Raw genomic sequence first — 20,304 nt, 5'->3', positions numbered from 1 at the left:
GAGATTCTCCTGCCTCAGCCTCCTGAGTAGCTGGGATTACAGGCATGAGCCACTGTGTCCGGCTAATTTTGTATTTTTAGTAGAGACGGGGTTTCTCCCTGTTGGTCAGGCTGGTCTCAAACCCCCCACCTCAGGTGATCCGCCTGCCTCCGGCCTCCCAAAGTGCTGGGATTACAGGTGTGAGCCACCACGCCCGGCCGTGTTTGTTCTTATATTTGCTAGTTCTTTGTTGAAATTCTTTATCCTGCTCCCACTCAGCTTTTTGGTCTCTCATCTGCTGCCTTTCGTTTCAGAATCAGCAAACCGTTAACATAAAGCTAACCTCAAAGGATAAAGTCCCTTTGCTTGGTTTCCTTCCTCTTTTATGTCTTGGAACCCTAAATTCTCTCTGACTTGGAAGCGTGCCAAGTTCTACAGACAGATGTTCTTCGGTTTTTGTTCATCTTTTTAAATTTTTTTTTTCTTTTTTTTTTTTTTTTGAGACAGAGTCTCGTTCTGTTGCCCAGGCTGGAGTGCAATGGTGCGATCTTGGCTCACCGCAAATTCCACCTCCCGGGTTCAAGAGATTCTCCTGCCTCAGCCTTCTGAGTAGCTGGGACTACAGGTGCCCTCCACCACACCTGGCTAATTTTTGTATTTTTAGTAGAGACAGGGTTTCACCATGTTGGCCAGGATAGTCTCGAACTCTTGACCTTGTGATCTGCCCACCTTGGCCTCCCCAGATACTGGGATTACAGGCGCAAGCCACAACAACAGGCCTAAAGTTTGTTTTTGTTTTTTTTTTTTAAATGAACAGTGAGAAGTTTATTCTAAAACGACCTGGTCAGATATTTCTGGAAGCCAAACTTCCATCAGTGTTTCTTCTGAACCTACCTCCCAGGCATAAATCCACATATTTACTGAAATTCCTGCTGTGATAATTCCAGTCCAAGCAAATCATCACTGTCCTGGAAGGCAACAACTTTCTTTTTTTTTTTTTTTTTTTTGAGACGGAGTCTTGCTCTGCCACCCAGGCTGGAGTGCAGTGGCCGGATCTCAGCTCACTGCAAGCTCCACTTCCCGGGTTCCTGCCATTCTCCTGCCTCAGCCTCCCGAGTAGCTGGGACTACAGGCGCCCGCCACCTCGCCCGGCTAGTTTTTTGTATTTTTTTTTTTAGTAGAGACGGGGTTTCACCGTGTTAGCCAGGATGGTCTCGATCTCCTGACTTCGTGATCCGCCCGTCTCAGCCTCCCAAAGTGCTGGGATTACAGGTGTGAGCCACCGCGCCCGGCCGGAAGGCAACAACTTTCTAACTGGTCTATCCACACTTGGTTTTTCTTGTTTTCTTTTAGAAATATAATGATATATCAATAATAGGTAAGGCCAGCTGGGTGCGGGGGCTCACGCCTGTAATCCCAGCATTCTGGGAGGCCGAGGCGGATGGATCATCTGAGGTCAGGAGTTCGAGACCAGCCTGGTCAACATGGTGAAACTCCATCTCTACTAAAAATACAAAAATTAGCCGGGCGTGGTGGCGGGCACCTGTAGTCCCAGCTACTCGGGAGGCTGAGGCAGGAGAATTGCTTGAACCCAGGAGGTGGAGGTTGCAGTGAGCCAAGATCATGCTACGGAACTCCAGCCTGGGTGACAGAGCAAGACTCTGACTTAGTAGTAGTAATAATAATAATAATAATAATAATAATAATAATAGTAAGGACGGCCGGGCGCAGGGGCTCATGCCTGTAATCCCAGCTTTCTGGGAGGCCGAGGCGGGTGGATCATCTGAGGTCAGGAGATGGAGATCAGCCTGGTCCACATGGTGAAACCTCGTCTCTACTAAAAATACAAAAATTAGCCAGGCGTGGTGGCAGGAGCCTGTAATCCCAGCTACTTGGGAGGCTGAGACAAGGAGAACTGCTGGCACCCGGGAGGCGGAGGCTGCAGTGAGCCAAGATTGTGCCACTGAACTCCAGCCTGGGTAACAGAGCAAGACTCTGTCTCAATAATAATAATAATAATAATAATAATAATAATAATAGGTAAGGACATACTTTCTTCCTGGGTTGAAATCCAGTTCCATCCATGAAATTATGCGTGTTAATGCATGACACTAATCAAACTAATTAACCTCTGAGTTCAGGGTTCTCATCTGTAAAATGAGTCTAGTGATGAAAACGCCCTTCCAAAGTTGTTGGGAAAGTTAAGTGAACTATCCATACAGGGGACTCAGAGCAGTGTCTGGCATAAAGTAAGTGCTCAGAAAACGTTACCTCTTACTTTTTTTGCTTCGTGCAATTCTGACTTCAGGAAGCGGTCTCACAGAAACGTTTTAGACAAAAATATGATGATGCCACACCTTTCCCACTCTCTTGAGGGTAAAATACCAAAACTTCATTTGGCCTTTTAGAGACTCCCGCTCAATCAATACACATACTCTTCCTTATTATTTTTCCATCTGGAATCCACTCAACTTAACGACAAGAAAAATTATCTGCTGATGGGGACTTTCACCAAAGCTGTCTCCTCCGTCCACGTCTCCCCCCAGCTGCTCTTCAGTCAGTCCTCAGCCGCCAATTACACTACGCAGCACAGGTGGCTACCCTGGGGTCAGCTCTCAGGGTCGAGTCCCCTTTTCACACAAGGTCGGCTTGTATCCTATTGTATGTATTTATGTATTTATTTATTTTGAGACAGAGTCTCACTCTGTCCCCAGGCTGGGGTGCAGTGGTGTGATCTTGGCTCACTACAACCTCCGCCTCCCAGGTTCAAGTGATTCTTCTGCCTCAGCCTCCCGAGTAGCTGGGATTACAAGTGCCCGCCACCACGCCCAGCTAACTTTTGTATTTTTAGTAGAGACGGGGTTTCACCATGTTGGCCAGGATGGTCTCCATCTCTTGACCTTGTGATCTGCCTGCCTTGGCCTCCCAAAGTGCTGGGATTACAGGCATGAGCCACTGCACCCAGCCGGATATTTTTTTCTTTAGAGCACTTACTGCATCAGCAGATGTGGCTCTCAGTGCCACAAAACTCTGCCTCCCAGGTTCAAGCAATTCTCTTGCCTCTCAGCCTCCGGAGCAGCTGGGATTACAGGCGCCTGCCACTATGCCCCTCTAATTTTGTATTTTTAGTAGAGATGGGGTTTCATCATGTTGGCCAGGCTGGTCTCGAACTCCTGACCTCAAGTGATCCATCCATCTCGGCCTTCCAAAATGCTGGTATTACAAGCGTGAGCCACTGCGCCTGGCCAGTTGATCAACTTTCAAAGAAAGAATATTCACAAATTTAGATTTAGAGAAGTTTATAAGGAGGCCGGGCTCGGTGGCTCACACCTGTAATCCCAGCACTTTGAAAGGCTGAGGCAGCCAAATCATGAGGTCGAGTTCAAGACCAGCCTGGTCAACATGGTGAAAACCCATCTCTACTAAAAATACAAAATTAGCCGGGCATGGTGGTGCATGCCTGTAATCCCAGCTACTTGCAAGACTGAGGCAGGAGAATCACTTGAACCTGGGAGGCAGAGGCTGCAGTGAGCCGAGATCATGCCATTGCACTTCAGCCTGGGTTACAGAGTGAGATTCCATCTCAAAAAAAAAAAAAAAAAAAAAAGAAAAAAAAAAAGAAGAAGAAGGAAAGGGGAAGTGGCTTGTCTGAGGACACTGAGGCTGTGGGACGGGACGTCACAGGAGAAGCTCATTCTGGCTGACTTCCCAGCTGGTGTTCTGTACCTCTCTCAGTATCTTAGGAACCAAGTTACCACGACACACCTATTAGAGTGGCCAAATTCTGAAACGCAGATGATACCACATACTGGCATACTGGAGAGGACGTGGAGCAACAGGAACTCTCATTCATTGCTGGTGGGATTGCGAAATGGTCCAGCCACTTTGGGAGACAGTGTGGCAATTTCTTCTAAAACTAAATATAGCCTTACCGTATAATCCAGCAATTACATTCCTTGGTATTTACCCGAGGGAACTGAAAACGTACGGTCACATAAAACATACATATGGATCTTTACGGTAACTTTATTCATAATTGCCCAAACTTGGAAGCAACCGAGATGCTCTGCAGTGAGTGGATTAACTGTGTGTCCAGACAATGGAATATTACCCCGTGCAAAGAAGATATGAGCTCTCAAGTCATGAAAAGACGTGGAAGAGAGTTAAATGTATATCATTACATGAAAGAAGTCAGCCCAGATAGGGGATCCACTGTCTGATTCCAACTATGTGACACTCTAGAAAAGGTAAAACTATAGAAAGAGTGAAAAGTTCATTGGTTGCCAGAATAAAAGGCTTGGACAAGAGGAAATAATCCCAGTGGAAATGGAGAAACGCAGGAACAAATGAAGAGCAACAGAAGAAGCTAAATATTTGGGTAAAGACAGGAATTTTCAATGATGATTTCATCATGAATGAATTAAGGAAACATTCATGCATGCTCATTCTGTATTTGATGACATTGCAAACATTGTTTTGAAAACTGTACTTTGCACTAAAATTAAAAAAGAGGCTGAGGACAGTGGCTCATGCCTGTAATCCCAGCACTTTGGGAGGCTGAGGCGAGCAGATCACCTGAGGGCAGGAGTTCAAGACCAGCCTGGTCAACATGGCGAAACCCCATCTCTACTAAACATACAACAATTAGCTGGGTGTGGGGTCACGTGCCTGTAATCCCAGCTACTCGGATGGCTGAGGCAGGAGGATCGCTGGAGCCTGGGAAGTGGAGGCTGCAGTGAGCTGAGATTGCACCATTGCACTCCAGCCTCGGTGATGGAGAGAGACCTATCTTAAATAAATAAAAATTTTAAATGACAGCATATATATATATCCATGCACACACACACATATGTGTATATACACACATGCATATATGTATACACACACATATGTCCATATACACGTGTGTACACACACGTATATACACATATATGTCCATATACACATGTGTATACACACATATGTATATACACATGTGTCCATATACACACGTGCATACATACATATATGTATATGCACACATATTATATATAATATATGTGCATATATACACATATGTATATATACACATACATGCATATGTATATATACACATATATGTATATACACACACATATATGTATATATACACATACATACATATGTATATATACATATATGCATATACACACACTTATATGTATATATATGCACACACACACCAAGTAGACACATCGATGAGAGAACACTATATTTACAAAAGTGCAAGGGAAATTTGAACATAAGACTTCAGATGCTGATTATGGTAGCTGAGGTAGGAGGGGGAAACGGTAGAGTATGTGCTACAGAAATAGTCATGCTTTATCAATTCTCTGGTTTTTCTGGAGCATGTTGACTTCACGTTGATGTTTTTTACGTGTTCTGCAAAAAAAAATGTCTTTAAATGGGCCCTTGGAAATTTACCAGTGGTGTGCTGGTAAAGGCTTGACCATCAGCTCTTTGAAAAAAAAAGCAAAAGGAAACACAAAAAACAACCCTGACGTGTAGCGTTTGCCGATTTCTCTGGTGTAAATACTCACACCACGGTTTTGACGTGAGTTTTACATTTGGTAAAAGCAAATTGCGCCTCCTTTGAATGGAAGGATTGGGACGGAGATACGGTTCCTGTCAGGCACTAACTAGGGAGCAAGCCTTGCCTCCTATTGCCTTGGCTCTCATGCAAGAAAAAAAAAAAGTAAAATTTGTGAATCTGTGTTGCTTCCTCAGCCCCATCCTGGGTAAAATTGGAGACGTGTGCAGGGCAGGGAGAAGCTGTTTATTTCTGTGCCTGCGGTTGGACCTTGTTAAAGATTAGAGCTGTGATGCTAGCACCTGGGAGACCACATCCTGTGCATTTTTCAGTTTTGCTCAGTTCCTGACTCTGGTATAGCAGAAGCATTTTCACATCTACGACACCCGCTATGTCTTGGTAAACCCCGGAAGGGAAGGGAGGACAAGGTTAAAATACGGTTCCGAGGACCTGGTCTCTCCACAGCGCAGGCTGGAGGTGGGAGCCCGTGGAAAGCCAGGTTCATCCAGCATCGGAACCCAGGCCAGGCTGCCAAGGCTAATATTCAGGACAAAGCCAGGGGCAGGGTGGGAATCCTGTGGAGATGACCATCGTCTTGAGGTCTTCCTTCCAGGGCTCCATCCGGGCCCGAAGATGGCGAGAGACGTGGGTGAGTCCCTGCTACCACCTCACCCTCAGGTTGCTTTTTCGGCTGAACAAGAGGCTTCTCCCAGGCAGGAAGGGTGGGGCACAGACACGTGAGCCAATGTGGATGACCTGGGGAGGGCTTTGCAGTTGAATCTCCTGAAAACGGCAAGAAGTGCAGACCTCCGGGCAGTCTAGACTCAGATTCTCTAGACACCTCCCTTTGGCTGAGCCAAGCCAGGGCTGCTCAGGAACTGGGGACCTTGAGATTGGATTCTATTGGAAGGAAAGACACGGGATTGCAATGTGCCGAACTCTGTGAGGACCAGGGTTTAGCTTGAGTTCCCCAGTCTGTCCACGAGGTCCAAGCCTGAGATCACTACGGCAACCACATGTCAGGAGGAAGACTGGTCAGCAACGCAGTGACCGTGCTGGAACAGTTTTGAAATATTTGAACTATTCTAATGCAAACTCTTCTTTGAATGACGTTTCACGTTGTATCTTACGTCATTTTGTTTATGCAGATGTCGTCTTTGCACTTGACATTTAATTGGTGTTTAAGTCGCTAATATAGTGTGTGTATCTGAGTCTAGTGTGAGAATCATTACTCCATGCCTGTGCATCCCACACCAAGTAACGTTTTTGAGTGAGGACGCTGTGCCGTGCTGAGTCTGTGGCATGCCTTGGACATAAGCATATAGCTTGCCTTCTCCAGCTGGGATCAAAGTCTTAGAGGAATGCAAAGGTGGAGGGGCCCTCTGAGAATATGGAACAACGACAGCTCTGTATCACCCCTCTTACGGAAAAACCCAGAGTAACTGCCCATGTTTTCTGTGACCTTAGATTGTGGAGGAACCGACAGATGCCGATTCTGCCAGCCACTCCTTCCCTAGTGGGCACCACACCCTTGCCCCCCATCCTTCCTGGGCACCTGGTATTCAGATACTAGGGGAATATTAATCAGGGCCCAACTAGGAAAACAGAAACCCTTCTCTACAGTTAACAGAGAGGGAAGTAAAGGCAGGACGGTGCCCCTGCATTGGATCTCAGCACAGGCAAAGAACATTAGTGGAAAGGTGATGAAATCTAAATAAAACCTGTCATTTTAATTACTGTATCAGTGTTAATTTTTTTCTTTCTGGCAGATGTGCTGGGGTCGTGTAAAGCATGAACATTAGAAGGATCTGAATGAAGGGCATATAGGAACTCTCTGTATCTCTGCAACTCTTCTGCAAATTTGAATTTATTCCCAGGTAAGAAGTGTGTTTAAGAAATAAATTAGTCAGCCAGGCGTGGTGGCTCACGCCTGTAATCCCAGCACTTTGAGAGGCCGAGGCGGGTGGATCATGAGGACAAGAGATCAAGACCATCCTGGCCAACACAATGAAATCCTGTCTCTACTAAAAATACAAAAAATTAGCCGGGCGAGGTGGCGGCGCCTGTAGTCCCAGCTACTCGGGAGGCTGAGGCAGGAGAATGGCGTCAACCTGGGAGGCGGAGGTTTCAGTGAGCCACGATCGCACCACTGCACTCCAGCCTGGGTGACAGAGCGAGACTCTGTTAAAAAAAAGAAAAAAGAAAAAAGAAATTTCTTCCCCAGATACCCTGGCGTGGTATCTCGAGGGCATGGACGCTATGCAGCAGTGTTGTTTGCTAAGGCGTAACAAGGGCGGCCATTGCTCTAGTTCCCAGTAAGATCCTCATTTCCAGCTGAGACCTTGTCAGTCTGGACTTCGCTGCTCACATCACTATCAGCATCTTGGTCACAACCATGTAATCAGTCTCCAAGAAGTTTCAAACATTCCCTTCTCTTCCTGTCTTCCTCTGGGCCCTCCAAATAACATGAATTAACAAATTTCAAGTGAACAAGACGTTATTATTGATGATTTATAGGTCGTATGTTGGACAGCAGATAGGGCCTGTTTGCTAATAACTCCCCATTTTCCCTTCCTCCCAGCCCCCATAACCACCATTCCCTGCTGTGATGTTGTGACTCTGGTGACTTTGCAGACCTCCTGTGACATCATGCAGTACTTGGTCTCCGCATCTGCATCGCTTGGCGTGATGTCCTCAGGGTTTGTCTGTGTTGTCGCCCATGGCAGAATTTTCTTCCTTGTTTAAGGCTGCATAGTATTCCCCTGTGTGTGTACCACATTTTCCATATCCATTCATCTGTCATGGACATTTAGATGATTTTCACGTCTTAGCTATAGTGCATAGTGCTGCAGTGGTCAGGGGAGTTCAGATGGCTCTTTACATACTGATTTTTTTTTTTTTTTTTTTTGGAGACAGAGTCTTGCTCTTCTTGCCCAGGCTGGAGTGCAATGGTGCAATCTCAGCTCACTGCAACCCCCGCCTTCTGGGTTCAAGCGATTCTCCTGCCTCAGCCTCCCAAGTAGCTGGGATTACAGGCACCTGCCACCACCACACCCAGCTAATTTTTTTGTATTTTTAGTAGAGACAGGGTTTCACTATGTTGGCCAGGCTAGTCTCGAACTCCTGGCCTCAGGTGATCCACCTGCCTCGGCCTCCCAAAGTGCTGGGATGACAGCCGTGAGCCATCATGCCTGGCCTGTTTATTTTATTTTATTTTTTAATTTTTATTTATTTTTTTTGTTTTGTTTTGTTTATTTTAAATATAGACCCAGAAGTGGGATTCCTGGGCCATATGGTAGCTCTATTTTTAATTTTTTGAGGAACCTCCCCACTGTTCTCTATAGTGATTGCCCAATTTTTAATTCCCACTGAAGTACGCAAGGGATCCAGTTTCTCCACATCCTCACCAACACTGTCTCCTGAAAAAAATAGTATGCGTCGTAGAATATTTTTTAACATGCTAAATACCTTGTTGGGATTTTAGCAAAGATCACAGTATGAAAAATTTGGGGAAGGATTTCTATGGCTCCCATTTCTAATACGAGGAAATGTCAGCTTCTAGTTGTGTCACGTCTTGCCCAAGAGCTGCGACCGTTGACTTGTGGAGTTGGGATGGCGTCCAAGTCAGTTGGTTGCCCGACCTTTATTCTGCCTTGTCCCATAGATTTAGAAAGAGGCTGACACATCGGGTACCTAGTTTAGGGTCATCTGATCCTAAGCCACATTTAGGGTAAGTGACATTTTTCAGAAACCAGCACCCTCCCTCTTGTCTCACTAGTGGGAAGGCGGGAAAGAACAGGACAGAAAGCTCTTCCTCTTGTGTGAGGCAGCTGCTGTGGAAACCCCACAGGCAGGAGGCCCCTGGCCAGCACATCCTGTCAGCTTGTGTCTGCTGCAGAGTTCTGTCCTTGCACTGGTGCACCCCAGGCCAGGCCGGACTGCTGGGACCGGGGCCATGTCTCCCCACCCCACCGCCCTCCTGGGCCTAGGTGAGTCCTGGAGGCAGCGGGGAGGCTGGAAAGGGGGTCGGGAGGTCTGGAGAGTTCCCTGCTCAAGCCTGACTCCAGTGCAGAAGATTCTGGGAAGGAAAGTGTCCTCCTCCCCCAAGACTGCCCTGCTGCTCTCCCCGGGGCCTAAGTCTGACCAGAGAAGACCTTGTCCTAAAAACAGGGACCCGGGTATGGGGATGAGGTCAGCTTTAAGAAGGGCTGGGGGAGCAGGAGCCTTTTTGGAAGAGGAGACTTTGGGATTTATCTTGAAACCATTTTGCAGCAAGAAGGATTGCACTGAGATAGTGATGTCGAGGAGGGTTGGTTTGGTCCTGATGAAATGCTGAACGCCCCCCAGCTCCATCCAGCCCCGTTTTGAAAGCAGCCCCGTAAGGAGACTGGGTGGTGGCATTTTTCTCACTGGGGCTTCTCTTGCAGTGCTCTGCCTGGCCCAGACGATCCACGCGCAGGAGGGTGAGTCACACCTTTGTCCCGTCTTCCCTGTCCCCTCTGGCACCCCAAGGGCAGTCCTGGGTGGGAGTCATGTTGATGCTTAGAGGGCCTGGAGGGACCCCTTTAAGTATACCCTTGATTGGCCGGGCGCGGTGGCTGAAGCCTGTAATCCCAGCACTTTGGGAGGCCGAGACGGGCGGATCACGAGGTCAGGAGATCGAGACCACCCTGGCGAACACGGTGAAACCCCGTCTCTACTAAAATACAAAAAAAATTAGCTGGGCGAGGTGGCAGGTGCCTGTAGTCCCAGCTACTCGGGAGGCTGAGGCAGGAGAATGGCGTAAACCCGGGAGGCGGAGCTTGCAGTGAGCTGAGATCCGGCCACTGCGCTCCAGCCTGGGTGACAGAGCGAGACTCCGTCTCAAAAAAAAAAAAAAAAATATATATATATATACACACACACCCTAGATTGCAAACTATTCCAGATGTAAAATGCATAACCCTCACCCAGTTCTCTCTCGCATCCTCCACCTGTCTTATTTTGCCTTTCTTATTTTCAAAAATTTTATTTTTAATTGACAAATAATTGTATATGTTTGAAGGGTACATTGTGATCTGATGACGTGTGTACACATGGTGGAAAGATTAAATAAAGCTGATTAACATATCAGTCCCATCACATACTTATTTTATTGTGATGAGAATATTTTAAATCTCCTTTTAGTACTTTTGAAATATACAATAAATTATTATGAACTATTGTTCTGCTGTGCAACAGATCTGAAAAACTCACTCCTCCTGGCTAGTTGAAACTCTGTATCATTTGATCAGTGTCTCTCCCATATTACTGGAGGCCCTGCAGCCTCCAGTAACCACCATTCTACTATCTACTTCCGTGTGATCAACTTTTCTTAGATTCCACAGATAAGTGAGATCATGCAGTAATAATTGTCTTTCTGTGCCCGGCTTATTTCACTTAACACAATGTCCTCTGGTTCATCCATGTTGTTGCAAATGATACAACATCCTTCCTTTTTTAGGGCTGAATAATATTCCATTGCATAGACACACCACATTTTCCTCATCCATTCATTTGGCAGTGGACACTCAAGTTACTTCCAGGTCTTGGCAGCTGTGAGTAGCTCTGCGGTCACCCTGGGAGTGCAGGCGTCACCTCCACACACCGATTTCTACAACGAGAATTCAAACCCAACACGGCCAAGGCTGAGCCCGACAGTTTTCCCCAGACCAGCCCACACTTCACTCGGCAGCTTCTTGGTGGGGAACACGACAGTCACAAAGGGCAGACTCTGAACATTCCATCTCTTCTCCATCCTCCTAGATGCATGATGTCACCCAGTCCTGGTGATTTCACTCTCAGTTTTTCTCATCTTTCCCTCTCTCTTCATTGACTTTTCCTGTGTCTCCCCCCAGTGGTGGCCGCTCTCCCCTCCGTGGCTCCCTGAGGCCGGCCGCAGCCTGTCCATACCACTGCTGCCTGCTCCCTTCCTGACCCCAGGGACGCTGTGATTTGCGAAAGCACAGACATGACCATTGTACTTTCCACCGTTTTTAAATTGTATTCAAAAATTTTCATTTACTATCTCATTGTAAGATGAATTTTTTTTTCTCAGAGCCCTTCCCCTGTTTATCTTCAGATAGAATCAGACCTGTGTACCTCTCTTTGGTCTGGACGTGCCCATTTTCTCAGCCACATCCTGTCCCTGAGGACTTTGCAGAGGAGGTCAGCTCCACCGCCCACCTGTCCCCTAGATTCCTGCGCTTACCCACAGGAAACTTAACCACAGTTCACAGCTGCAGTTTGGACAATTCTCGGAGCAGTATCTGTCCTCGCTTCTAGACGTCCACCTCCAAAGGGCAGGCACCCTGTGTGTGTTTCTCACATTTGTGGAATTAGCAGCCCATGAAAAGCATCTTTAAACGGATTGATAAGTAACTGAGATATGGTTAAAAGAAAGAAAAATGAACAAATGGGTGGGTTTGGGGAGATGCTGGTCAAAGGATAGAAAATTTCGTCTAGACAGGAAGAGTAAGTTCAGGATTGTGCAACATAAGGATTAATCACAATGTATCGTATGCTTGAAAATCGCTAAGAGGCAGATTTTAAATGTTCTCACCACAAAAATTATGCAAAGTAAGGTTATATGAATTAGCTTGATTCAGCGATTCCACAGTGTGTATCTGTACCAACACATCATGTTGTACACCTTCAATATATGCAGTTTTAATCTGTCAATAACAGAGAATGAATGAAGACGGGATGAGCGAATTGAAGCCCTGCCAGCTCTCTGCCCTGCTCAGGGATTTTGCTAATTTTGACACAACCTTCCTGTTTCAGGGCGTCAAACCCGCCCTTCCTCCTCCACCCCAAGCCCAGTTGAGATAAACAGGGTTTTTGAAGAGCTTTAATAACAAGGAAATGCAAATTCGGCTGAGGAGAAAGTAGAAACTAGAGGAAAACCCAGAGGTGGTGTCTCCACAGAGACCTGCATTAGCAATGGGGACCTGTCACGGGCTGGGCATCTGCTGTGAGCAGATCAGGGCTGGGTCAGGGCTGGGGGCTTCACCCTCACCCCATCGGACCCTCACAGGAGCCTGGCAACCCCCGTCCCACACTCAGTCCCACCCGGGGACCGGCCAGTGCCCTTCAGGCCCCAGCACGAGCCATCTCCAGAGCCCTCGCACCCCTGTCCCTTGTCCTTCACGAATGACCCTGTCATCCCCGTCCTGTGCCCCCTCCCACCCTCTGTCCCTCTGGAAAGTGGCCCTGGGCTCTCGGCAGACATGAGGGGCCCCAGGCTGCTCCGACACTTCCCACGTGACCCTGAGCAAGGCCCAAGTTGTGAGCAAGTCTCGGGGTCCTTATTGTCAACTGGGAAAATAACTCTGCACCGATGAGGATTCCCGCACACGTAGAAGGTGCAGGAGGCCTGGCGATGTTCTAAGGTTGGGCTGTGGTCGTGGCTGCACAACTCTACAAAATTGCTAAAATCCCTGAAGTGTGACGCTAAAATGACACGTGTGGCATGGTGACTTCCTATGGTGGACGCTGAGGTCCTTCTCTGCTTCCCTCCTAGGGCCCCTGCCCAGACCCTCCATCTCGGCTGAGCCAGGCACCGTGATCCCCCTGGGGAGGCCTGTGACTATCGTGTGCCGGGGCCCGGTTGGGGTTGACCAATTCCGCCTGGAGAGGGAGGGTAGATCCAAGTTCAATGATACTAAGGATGTGTCTCAAGCTAGTCCATCTGAGTCCGAGGCCAGATTCCACATTGACTCAGTAAGTGAAGGAAATGCCAGACGTTATCGCTGCATCTATGTGAAGTCCACCAGATGGTCTGAGCTCAGTGACTACCTGGACCTGGTGGTGAAAGGTGAGGACGTCACCTGGGCCCTGCCCCAGTCTCAGCTCGGCCCTCGAGCACAGGTCCCTGGACCCTGTCCCAGCTGCTGCCCTCTCTCTGTGGCCACCCTTGCCCTCCTCCTGACCCCCAAGCCCTCCTCTCCCCCTCTCCCTCTGCACACACCTCCCCTCTGCCCTCGCACCTGCTTAGGTCCCTGGAGCCCTGGTCTCCTCCGGACACCACGGATGGCCTGGACACTCAGCCCCAGCATCCGGTGGGCTCAGAGCTGGCTCTGCTTGGCTGGGTGGGGAGTGGGTTCCCAGAGATTAGGGGGCGACCCCCCTACAAGGGGATGAGTGTCTTTTCACACAGGGTGGATGGTCTCACTTGTTATTCCTTTCCACTGAGCCAGAACCTGCCCCAGGCAATGTGCTTCTCCTGGTGTGGTTCATCTCCCATTGGGCAGAGCACAGGACCCAGGGATGGCCCCTGGTCAGGGCTGGACAGTGCTTTGGGAAAACCTTTGGTATGTTACCACACGCACCCCTGTGTGTGCTCAGCCCCAGAGATGTCCTGGAGTCAAAGTCCACTGGAGAGGCTCCAACCCACCTTCATGTCCCCCCAGGACCTCAAAGGTCCCCTGAGGTCAAGCAGAGCTTGTGGTGGGAGGAGCAGAGGGAGTGACCAGCCCCAGGGAGAATGGGGCAAGCAGCGGGGCTCTCCCCAGCCTCCTGTCCCCTGCCCTGTTTTCTCAGGAGTCTCGGGACATTGTCTGGGATTGCCTGATGGCCATGCGGCCTTTGGATGGGGGCTCAGGGTGGAGGAGGGCAGGTTGGTTGGGACGGGTTCTACATCCTTCTCTTGCCCCTGTTTACAGAAACCTCTGGAGACACGGACTCCCCCGTCACAGAGCCCGACTCCTCAGCTGGTCAGTAGCAGGGTCCTCAGCCGGAAGGGATTGCAGAGGGATCTGTGCTGGGGATGCAGCTCCGAGTCCAGCCCTCGGCCCTGGGCTTGGAGTCAAGGTTTAGGGAGGCCACGGGAAGGGACTGACACCCGCCCAGCTCTGGGAGGTGGCTAATGCTCCTAGAGACCATAGCAACAATGGTACCGTGATTGTAACCTCGTTCCATGCCAGGAACTGTGGAAAACACTTAGTGCAAGCACTACTCTCCGGGGGAGGTACTAGTCTGATTCTCTAACTCCTCCTCCTCTCTAATATGCAAAACATAAACTAAAGTTTCTTGCTTAAAGGCACAAGGCTATGAAGGGGCAGGGGCAGGGGCAGGAGCAGGGGCCACCCACCCGGGCAGCCCCACCCCAGACTTTCGGGTTCTCCCGAGCTCCATGCTGCCCCCTTGTGGGCATGGCCTCACTATTCACCCCTCTCTGCACCTGATGGAGGGACTTAGAACTCACCTTCCAACCTGGGACACCCAGAGAGGGACGGTGATGCTCCTATTGGCTCTGTGATCTCCGGGGGAGGCCTGAACAGTGGAGTAAGGTCCTGTAAGAGGAGGAGGGTGCCACAGGGAGGGGACATAGCCTGCGAACGGTGACCAGGATGAAGCCATGAGGCTTCCCTTCCATCTGGCTCTGCCCCTGGACTCTGTGATGGGAGAGAAGCTGCCCCAAGTCCCTGGGTCTCAAGTTGTCCATCTCCCCCTGTGATCTGTGACTAGAACCTCCCAGGGGAGGACACGGGGTCGTAAGACATCTGCGAGCCCTTCTTCACCTGGGTTTCCATCACCAGAGTGGTCGTCCTTGGTCACCCAGTGATGGCCTGTGAGGCTCAGGCTGTGAGCTCAGGCAGGTGGGACCAGGGGCTGAAGCCACATGGGGAGGTGGGAGGAGCCATGCTGTGCTCCACCTGGACCCCCTCAGAGGCTCCTGGGCTGCCGGGGCACAGAGGGATGGGACGTGCTCCTGAGTCCAGCTGACCTGGTTCAAGTCCAGTGTCTGGTTTTTATTAGCCTTCTGTCTGCGGGAATATCTACCCTCTCTTTCTCTCTCTCTCTCCTTCTCCTTCCCTCTCTCCTCTCTCATCTTTCATGCAGTGACATATAAAGGTTACGAGGACAGACCCTCCTGCAGCCAGATGGCTGGGTTCATGGTTCGAAACCCGGTGGTTCTGCCACCCCCCGGCTCCATGCCTGAGAGTGACTCACCCAAACCTCCTGTGTCCCAAATTCCTCATGTGAAACATAGGCAGTAAAATAGCTGCCCCGGTAGAATCGTTTAGGGGAGACTTGAGTTCAAGTACACACAGCGCTGACATCAGTGCTGATTAGAAAACCCCAAATGAGGGGTGCTGCTATTAATACTGAGGAAGTATTTTGTCCTCACAGGGACTGTGACAGGCACTGAAGGCTCTGGGTGTGATGCACCGTGAATGAGGAGCAATGGCCTCCCACCTTGTGAACTTCAATGGGGAGAAACAATTAGAATGAGTGATAGAAATGCACAGATTCTCATACATGCATATACAGATAAAAATATATGATTTGCAATGGAGAATTTCAGATCTATAATTTAAATTATAATAAATATTTTTCCGTCACATATTATGTATATAAGATAATTATATAATAAGAATATGTTAGTGCATCACTACATATGACTATAATGTATATTATATATTATATGAAAGATAATTTACTATATAGTATAAATTTCAGCTGTTATAATTAATAAATAAATATAGGTATTAATGTAAACATACTATCTATTATGTATACATTATATATAACTATAATAGAAAAAATATTTTATATTTAATTACAGGTTTAGATTTAATATAAATTGTACATTATATATTATAGTGAATTATAGTGAATATATGTAACATAAGTTATAAATCATACACAATTAACACTATATACATTAAATTATGTCTATGTCAAGATTACATAATTTAAAAATATATTTGTTATATATTATACATTTACATAATACATGATACATATGGCTATAAATAATATAAAATGTATACTATTGCACATGTATAATACATATGCAATTTTAAATGGTGGCAAATGTTATGAAGAGCAAGCCCAGGAAGTCATGGTGTAGAATAACGGGTGGTGTCCTGGACCTTGGAACGTGGACGAGGCATGAGAGAAAGCACACTCCAAGAGAGAACGTCTGCCTTTCTTGAAGGATATTGAAGATGCTACCTAGGCAGCGGGGAAGGGGAGGGACGCTGTTCCTGGAAGAGAGACGCTTGGCTCGGACCCTGGGTTTTGGGGAGCCCCGCAGGACCCCATTTGGTTACCTGTGAATTGGGTAGTGGCGTGCACTGTGCAGAGGAGGGTGAATGTTCGAGGAGATGACGGGCCGGCCCGGAATGCGCTGCGCAGGGAGCCTGGGCGGCGCCGCACACACTCGCCCACTAGCTGCAGGGCTTCAGGAAACAGGAGCACATCGGGGCTTGGATTCTTCCCACAGGAGGGCGGGTTACATCCCCATCAGGGGGTTGCCGCGAGGGCAGATAAAATCAGACAGGGGAGATTCTTGCACTCTGGTGGGAACCCAGAAGGAGGTCAGGGAGGGAAGGTCTCCCTTCCTCTTCTTGGTGGTTGGTCTCTGCCTAGATCCACAGAGGGCAGAGAGCAGCGATGTCTACCACAGCTTCATGCCCAGGAAACGCACTGTATCTGCACCATCCAGTAGGGATGGCATCAGGCACATGGGGTCACTGAGCCCTCGAGATGCAGACAGTGCAGCAGGCTTCTCACACCATTCAACTTTGGATAAATTTAAATATCAGTAGCTACGTGTGACTCTCATACTGGACAGTAGATGTAGAAAGTTTCCATCATCACAGAAGACTCTGCTGGATGGTGTTGGTCTAGAAGGAGCGGTCAGGGTCCTGGGGAGTGAAGAGAGATCCCCACAGTGGACATGGGAGGACTCAGAGCCTTCTCTGTCCAGCTCAGGACTAACTCCACTTCCTTCTAATTCCTCCCTCCCAGGACCCACGCAGAGGCCATCAGACAACAGTCACAATGAGCGTGAGTGATGGGGACTATGGAGTGTGAGCCTGGCGTGTGCCTCCTGGGGAAGGAGAAAGAGGTTGGGCTTTGGGGTTGGTCAGATTCCCACTCTGCCAATGGCCTCGGCTGTGTCCCTGTGCAGAGGGCCCCAGCACTCAGGACTCCGGTGATGGAAGAAGGGGATAACGATCCCTGTGCTGCAGGACTATTATTTACCTGAGAGATTTTATATATTAGTAAGTCTATGACACGCAGGTGACATGTGTGGTATACAGTAGGTGCTCAATAAATGCACACTGCTGAACACCTGTTTCTGTCTTTCTTAGATGCACCTGCTTCCCAAGGCCTGAGTGCTGAGCATCTTTATATTCTCATCGGGGTCTCAGTGGTCTTCCTCTTTTGTCTCCTCCTTCTGGTCCTCTTTTTCCTCCATCGCCAGAATCAGATGAAGCAGGGTAGGTCTCAGGGGCAGGGTGGAGTGACCCGGGGAAGCTGTCAGGAGAGTCTAGGAAGAAGGTCTCCTTAATTTGTACCCCGACTGTCCTCAGGGCCCCCCAGAAGCAAGGACGAGGAGCAGAAGCTACAGCAGAGGTGAGGCCCCTGGGAATGACTCCTGGACCTCCACCCAGTCCTCTGCCCCCAGGCTGCCCCTGAGGTTCACTTTTTTTTTTTTTTTTTTTTTTTTTGAGACGGAGTCTTGCTCTGTCGCCCAGGCTGGAGTGCAGTGGCCGGATCTCAGCTCACTGCAAGCTCCGCCTCCCGGGTTTACGCCATTCTCCTGCCTCAGCCTCCCGAGTAGCTGGGACTACAGGCGCCCGCCACCTCGCCCGGCTATTTTTTTGTATTTTTTAGTAGAGACGGGGTTTCACCGTGTTAGCCGGGATCGTCTCTCGATCTCCTGACCTCGTGATCCGCCCGTCTCGGCCTCCCAAAGTGCTGGGATTACAGGCTTGAGCCACCGCGCCCGGCCGAGGTTCACTTTTATTTTTCCTCTCAGGCCCGACCTGGCTGTTGATGTTCTAGAGAGGACAGCAGGTAAAGGGGGAGGAGGAGGGACAGGCCTGGGATGGGGAAGTGGGAACTTCTTGCCAATCCAGATGCAATGTGGGGGGCGGGGGGAAGAATCTTTGGGAACATTCTAGAAGGTCGTATTATCGATTGGATGCAGGATATCAACTGAAGCTGGGGGGTCTCAGGCAGATTTGCCTTGTGACATCCTTCCCAGAAAACTGGCCATGTATTTTCTCCCCCAGACAAGGCCACAGTCAATGGACTTCCTGAGAAGGACAGAGAGATGGACACCTCGGTGAGCCTTCCTCCTAGTTATTCAAGTTCCCCACATTTAGCAGCTTAAAAAAAATCTCAGCTCCTTGGGTCAGGAATTCAGGAGTGGCTCAGCTGGGCGGTTCCGGCTCACCGCCTGTCCTGAGGTTGCTGTCGAGAGGTCGCCGAGGGCTGTGTGCATCTGAAGGCTCCCGTGGGCTGGAGGATCCACGTCCAAGACGCTCACTCCCACGGCTGTGGGCAGGAAACCTCTGTTCCTCTCACAGGGGCCTCTCCACACCGCGGATTGCCCCAGAGGGAGGGATCCAAGGATGGGTGGCAGGGAGGGGCGGAAGCGCGATGTCTTTTGCCTCAGCTTGGAAGTCAGGAGTCTTCCCTTCTGCCTTGTTCATTGTCACGTAGACCAACCCTAATACCCTGTGGGAGGGCTCTTCACACGGATGCAATTTCAGGAGAGGGTCCTCGGGGCCCATAGAGATGGCCGCCACAGCCCTCCAGCCCCACAACCCCTCACCTCACCCTCCACCAGGCACTCCCTCACCCTGGGTCTCTCTCTCCCAGGCCCCGGCTGCAGGGAGTTCCCAGGAGGTGACGTATGCGCAGCTGGACCACTGGGCCCTCACACGGAGGACAGCCCAGGCTGTGTCCCCACAGTCCACAGAGCCCATGGCTGAGTCCAGCATGTATGCAGCTGTTGCCAGACACTGACCCCAGGCCCACCTGACCTCTACACCTGAGGATATAAAGTCACTCTAGGAAAAGCCTGAAGCGGCCATTTGGAAGGCTTCCCCTTGGACTCATCTTCGTCTAGAAAGCCAGCCAGGCAGCCGACCTGGAGACATGAGCTGGAGACTGGAGATTTCTAACCAGCATCCAGAAGGTTCGTTAGCCAGGTGGTCCCTTCTACAATTGAGCATCTCCTTGGACAGTTTCTCAGTTGATTCCAGAGACCCAGCTACAGTTCCCTGGCTGTTTCTAGAGACCCAGCTTTATTCACCTGACTGTTTCCAGAGACCCAGCTGAAGTCACCTGCCTGTTCTAGAGGCCCAGCTACAGCCGTCAGGCTATTTCCAGAGACCCTGCTACAGCCAATCAGCTGATTTCCTGAGCAGTGATGCCGCCTCCAAGCTTGTCCTAGGTGTCTGCTGTGAACCTCCAATGACCCCAGAGACTTTGCTGTAATTATTTGCCTTGTTGACCCTTAAAGACCTTCCTAGAAGTCAAGAGTTATCCTTGAGACTGCACTATACACACACAGCTGAGAGCCAAGCCCCGTTCTCTGGATCATGCTTTACTCTGTGCATCAATAAATAATTTTGAATACCTCACATCTGGCAACCTCAGGCCTGGTCCTGGGTGCATAGGTCTCTCGGACCCAGGCTCTGCCTTCACAGTTGTTCAAAGCTGAGTGTGGGAAACAGGACCTACAAAGGAGGTGTCAGCGTTTTCTTTTTAAAATTTAATTGATCAGGCCGGGCGCGGTGGCTCAAGCCTGTAATCCCAGCACTTTGGGAGGCCGAGATGGGCGGATCATGAGGTCAGGAGATCGAGACCATCCTGGCTAACACCGTGAAACCCCGTCTCTACTAAAAATACAAAAAACTAGCCGGGCGAGGTGGCGGGCGCCTGTAGTCCCAGCTACTCGGGAGGCTGAGGCAGGAGAATGGCGTGAACCCGGGAGGCGGAGCTTGCAG

At 49.4% G+C, this 20,304-nt stretch overlaps 1 protein-coding gene across 14 annotated transcripts; it reads left to right on the top strand.

Moving 5' to 3' along the window:
• The first annotated feature begins 5,888 nt into the window (after positions 1-5,888).
• LOC102136964 (leukocyte-associated immunoglobulin-like receptor 1) lies at positions 5,889-19,938 on the top strand. 14 transcript variants are annotated; one of them, XR_012427997.1, is made up of 14 exons: positions 5,889-6,176; positions 7,297-7,404; positions 9,192-9,257; positions 9,378-9,516; positions 9,955-9,990; positions 13,068-13,361; positions 14,209-14,259; positions 17,306-17,344; positions 17,469-17,562; positions 17,653-17,781; positions 17,875-17,917; positions 18,324-18,361; positions 18,580-18,632; positions 19,172-19,938. XR_012427997.1 is itself a non-coding variant. In XM_065534873.1 (13 exons), exons 4-13 carry the CDS (start codon positions 9,483-9,485, stop codon positions 19,316-19,318), a joined length of 864 nt encoding a protein of 287 aa, XP_065390945.1. In that variant the 5' UTR covers positions 5,889-6,176; positions 7,297-7,404; positions 9,192-9,257; positions 9,378-9,482; the 3' UTR covers positions 19,319-19,938. The 14 variants fall into 14 exon arrangements, 10 of the variants coding, with proteins under 10 accessions (XP_065390945.1, XP_045236925.2, XP_065390946.1 ...); XR_012427998.1 differs by having other exon boundaries at positions 17,875-17,981; positions 18,300-18,361; XR_012427999.1 differs by lacking the exon at positions 14,209-14,259.
• The last annotated feature ends 366 nt before the right edge of the window (positions 19,939-20,304 follow it).

Source organism: Macaca fascicularis, chromosome 19 (assembly GCF_037993035.2).
Source record: "Macaca fascicularis isolate 582-1 chromosome 19, T2T-MFA8v1.1".
Lineage (NCBI taxonomy): Eukaryota > Metazoa > Chordata > Mammalia > Primates > Cercopithecidae > Macaca > Macaca fascicularis.
The sequence above is the reverse complement of the archived record's forward strand: the minus strand, read 5'-3'. Positions and strand labels throughout refer to the sequence as shown.

Coding starts and splice junctions, on each gene's coding strand:
- LOC102136964 (XM_045380990.2), top strand. CDS start 9,483: ATGTCTCCCCACCCCACCGCCCTCCTGGGCCTAG. Junction 13,362..14,208: donor CCTGGACCTGGTGGTGAAAG/GTGAGGACGTCA, acceptor CCCTGTTTACAG/AAACCTCTGGAGACACGGAC. Junction 17,345..17,652: donor AGACAACAGTCACAATGAGC/GTGAGTGATGGG, acceptor TGTCTTTCTTAG/ATGCACCTGCTTCCCAAGGC.